Below are 4,751 nucleotides of genomic sequence, written 5' to 3'. Positions count from 1 at the left end.
TAATGTAATAAAGTGTCATCATGAAAACAGAGCTACTATCATACTTAATTCTAAAAGACTCAATGAATGCTCTCCTAGAAACAGGAAAAACACAGAGATTTCTCCTCTAGTAAGTTTTGTTGAATGTTTCATTGGCAATCCTAGAACGTGCCATTATACAAAACCCTAATACACCTAATGAGTGAATTTGTAAGAAAGAAAGATAACAGGTCAATACACAAATATCTGTTGCATTATACAGTTTCTAGTCTAATTTGAAAATGAAATTTTAAACTTCAATAAATAATAGACTAAAAATGGAAATATTTAGAAATAAACTTAGCAAAATTATGTGAGAGCTTCACATTGAAAACTACAAAATATTGTTGAGGTAAAAATTAGAGAGCTATTCCAGGTTCATGATTTGGAAATTCATCTTTATTAAAATATTCTCCTGAAATTATCCTATAGATTAAAGACATTATCAATTGTTGTCCTAACAAGTTATTTTTAAGGGGTCAGAATTGCCAAAACAATCCTATAATTTGTATTTAAATTCAAAAGCTCTAGAAAATTCAGAATGTATTTTTTTCTAAAGAAAAAGAAAAAAGTTGGAAGATTTATATTAACTGATTTTGGACCTTAGTATAGAGCTGGCATAATCAAGAAAATGTGATATTTATGTAAGATTTGAAAATGGATTTAAAAATAATAGAGATAACAATAATAAGCCTTCACATATGTAGCCAACATTTTTGACAAAGATATTATGATGATTAAATGGGCGTGGGACAGTTGGGAAGAAAATCCTGTCAATAAATAGTGTTGCAACAATAGGATAAACATATTAAAAAAACAACATGGGCCCATTATCGGGCTCGTGTTGAATAGTGTACCTCTCAAATTTATGTTTATTCAGAACCTTAAAATGTGACTTTGTTTAGAAATATAATGTTTAAAGATATAACCAGTTGAGTTAAGGTCATACTGGATTAGGATTAGTGTGACCTAAATACAATATGACTAATGTTCTTGTAAAAAGAAAGGAGGAAACACATAGCCACACAGAGAGAATACCATATGACTATAAAGAGAGAGATTGTAGTGATGTGACTACAAGCCAAGGAAAATCAAAGATTGCTGCCAACCAACAGAAATTAAAACAAGGCAAGGAAGTTTCTTCCACTACAGCCATTACAGAGAGCATAGTTATGTTGAAAACATGATTTGGAACTTCTGGTCTCTAAAACTGTGAGGGATTACATTTCTGTTGTTTGGAGACACGGCATCTCATTGCACTAATTTGCTACTGCAGGCCTAGTAAACTAAAATCTCCAACTAATATCATGCACAATATTAATATAAGATGGATTTCAGACATAAACATAAAAGTTGGAAACATAAAGTATCTAGAAGAACCTATAACAATATCCCCATTAACATGGATTAAAGAAAGATTTCTCAGAAAGCACATGTACAGCATTAATTACGTTATTTAGAAAAATAAGTTGGACTTTATCTTCTTTTTAAAATTTGTGTTCAGCTAAAACTGCTCCGATGATTTTATTTGTTAACTTGACTGGATAATGGAGTGCCCTAATATTTGGTTAAATATTCTGGGCATATTAGTGAGGGTGTTTCAGGATGAGAATGACATTTGAATTGGTATGCTGAGTGAAACAGATTTCCCTCCCCAATGTGGGTAGGTCTCATCCAATCCTTTCAAGGCCTGAATAGAACAAGAGTGAGCAAGAGTAAATTTGTTTGCTCTACCTGAAAATCTTCCAGTTGGGACATTAGTCTTTTCTTGTCGTCAGACTTGGAACAACACTTACACCATTTGGCTTGCTTAAATCTCAGGCCTTCAAACAGAGACCAAAACTGACTTTATTGGCTCTTCTGGTTCTCAGGCTTTCAGGCTGCAGATCTTGGAACTTTTCATTTATCGTAACTGTGTAAGCAAATTCTTCATTATAAATCTTTTCATCTATTCTTATATATAATAATTTTTTTCATATATATTCTATAGGTTGTGTTTCTCTAGAGAACCTTGACTAATATGGGGACCTTTAAAAAATACCAGGACAAGTCACAGAATGGGAGAAAATATCTGTAAGCACATATTAGACAAGTGTTTTAGCTAGTATATATAAAGTATGCATACAACTCAATAATTAAGAAAAAATGCAATAAAAGATAGATAAAAACTTCAATATATTTCCCACACAAAGTATGTTAATGGTCAATAAAAACATAAAAATGTTCAACACATTAGTTATAAGGGGAATTAAAAATAAATTATAATGAGATATCACTATACAATTATTAAAATAGCTGAAATTTAAATGTTTCACAAGTCTCAAATGTTTGTGAGGATGTGGAACAACTAGAATTATGAATTGTTACTAGGAGTATAAAATGGTAAAACTACTTTGTAAAACTATTTATTAGGAAATTAAGCAGTCACGTACCACATAATCCAGCAATTTCACTTTTAGGTATTTACTTGGGAGTAATGAAAACGTAGTCCCAAAAAACTTTGAATAAGAATGTTCAAAATAATCCCTCCCATTCAGCCTCCAAAATGCTGGATTACAGCTGTGAGCTCCCTTGCCTAGCCTTCAGCATAAATTTGATGTTTGTTCTTGCTTCAGTTTTAGCAGAATTTGTGTTGCTCTGATAGGAGCTCTTTTCAAGCTGATGTTTATTCTTCCCAGTGACTCACACTAGTTAATTGATCAGATATGTTATAACAAGTTAATATAAGTTTATTTTGGTGCAAAGAAAATTGAAATCCATGCATAGCTTTTTCATAATGTACATTTTCCATGAACTTTTTGAAGCTCATGAGCTTTGCGTGAATGTGTGCGTGTATGTGTTGCAGCTTTTTAAAACTCTACACAATAAAACACCTGGAATTGTTTTTAAGTATATACCTGGAAGCATCTGATTTACTTTCTCAAATGAATATTAAGATGTATCAAGAAGTTGTTTTAAATGGTGCAAGCTTCCAAATTTAAATACTAAATAAACATGAGTCTGCTTTTTTTTTTTTGCTTCCAATAAACACTTTATTGACAGAATTAATGAAGGCCCAAGACTTTAGGGCCGGTGGGGTCAGGGGGTTGGTGGTTTGGGGCAGAGGGGTGGTGGTTTTGGGGCGGGGGAGAGGTTTGGGGCTGGGGGTTTTGTGGCCAGGTGGGTGGATGAGCAGACGTGCCGGGTCCCAGGAGTCTGGCGTCGTCAGCAGCTAGTTCGGGCCGGGAGCCACTTGAGAGATGGTTGTTGTATGAAAGAGGGTGCTCAGCAGCCCGTTATTATGAACCGCCATGTCCAACAGCCGCGGAGTGATGATCCTCTCACCGTTGTTTTGGGCCTCCTTGACCGCCAGCTCCAGGATCTTGGTCGTCAGATACTCAATCACCGCAGCGAGGTAGACTGGCGCGTTGTGACTCAGGCACTGGGCGTAGTGGCTTTCCCGTAGACTGCGCTCCATGTGGCCAACCGAAAATAGAAGTTCCGCTCGGGCAGTGCGCGAGCGGGTATGCCGCCGGCGGCGGGCACCAGAGGACCCTCTGCGGCTCCTCCTCTCCGACATGCTGGCTATTGGGTGCCCTATCTCAGCTCGGCTTGCTCTAGCACAAGATGCCTCTCAAGATGACCGTTACGGAGTCCGGTACTGTGTATCCTAGCGACCAGGGCCAAGCCTCTCATTGGCTGGGGAGCCGAGTCCAATGGGCACGCACATCCTCGTGCCACCACATCATCACGTGGTAACGGCCTAGCACGCACGTGATGACAGCCTCACCAGGGACACGCCCATCAGGTGACCTCATTGATTTCCCATTGGCCCCGAGGAAGCAGGCCTGGGCCCAGAAGTGGCTGGAGGGCCGTGGGGGTAGAGGTCGAGGGGGGCAGGGCATGGGAAATCCTGCTGATGACCCTCTCTTTGCCAGTAGGAACTCTCCCTTACTACTGGATGAGAACACTGTGGGAGCACTATGGGCTGGCAGGGGGAAGGTTGATCCGTACTGCTCGTTCACAATGTTGCACATCCATCACAATCACCTAGTTCCAAAACATTTTCAACACCCAGAAAAGAAACCGAAACCCTTGTACCTATAAGCAGTCACTTCCCACACTCCTCCTTCCACAGCACGGCTACCACCCTCGCACCCCCACCCCCACCGCACCACATACACAAGTCCTCGATAGTCCCTCAACCACTAATCAATCTGCTTTCTGTCCATAGAAGTTTGCCTGTTTTGGAGATTTCCTGTAGATGGAATCATACAACCAAATGTGAGGCCTTGTGTGTCTGGCTGCTTTCACTTAGCATAATGTTTTCATCAGGGTTCATCCACGTAGAAGCATGAATCAGTACTTCCTTCCTTTGAGTGACTGAATATTATTCCGTTGTATAAATAGGCCACATTTTGTTTATCCACACATCAGTTGATGGACAAGTTATTTCCGCCTCTGGCTATTGTGAATAGCACTGCCATGAGCATCTCTCTACAACCTTTTGGTTGAATATCTGTTTTCAGTTCTTTTGGGCTTATTTCTAGGAGTCAAACTGCTGGCTCATATGGTAATTCTGTTTAACTTATTGAGAAACCACCACACTGATTTCCACAGCAGCTGTAATTTTTTGCATCCAACAGTAGTGCATGAGAGTCCCAATTTCTTCACATCCTCATCAAAACTTTTTTCTGTTTGTCTCATTTTTAAACATAGGTCTGTTTTTGGACCCTATTTTTTTTTTTTTTTTT

General features: G+C 38.7%; 1 protein-coding gene across 1 annotated transcript; it reads right to left on the bottom strand.

The window, feature by feature from the left end:
- Nucleotides 1–3,229: 3,229 nt before the first annotated feature.
- LOC108314479 (histone H2A-Bbd type 2/3-like) lies at nt 3,230–3,577 on the bottom strand. The gene has a single exon (XM_017543387.2). It carries the CDS (start codon nt 3,575–3,577, stop codon nt 3,230–3,232), a length of 348 nt encoding a protein of 115 aa, XP_017398876.1.
- Between the last annotated feature and the right edge of the window lie 1,174 nt (nt 3,578–4,751).

Source organism: Cebus imitator, unplaced genomic scaffold, assembly GCF_001604975.1.
Source record: "Cebus imitator isolate Cc_AM_T3 unplaced genomic scaffold, Cebus_imitator-1.0 Scaffold154, whole genome shotgun sequence".
In the NCBI taxonomy this organism is placed as follows: domain Eukaryota; kingdom Metazoa; phylum Chordata; class Mammalia; order Primates; family Cebidae; genus Cebus; species Cebus imitator.
This window is presented reverse-complemented; position numbering and strand designations above follow the sequence as displayed.

Bases quoted from the DNA above. Each gene is read 5' to 3' on its own strand.
- LOC108314479 (XM_017543387.2), bottom strand. From the start codon at position 3,577: ATGTCGGAGAGGAGGAGCCGCAGAGGGTCCTCTGGTGCCCGCCGCCGG.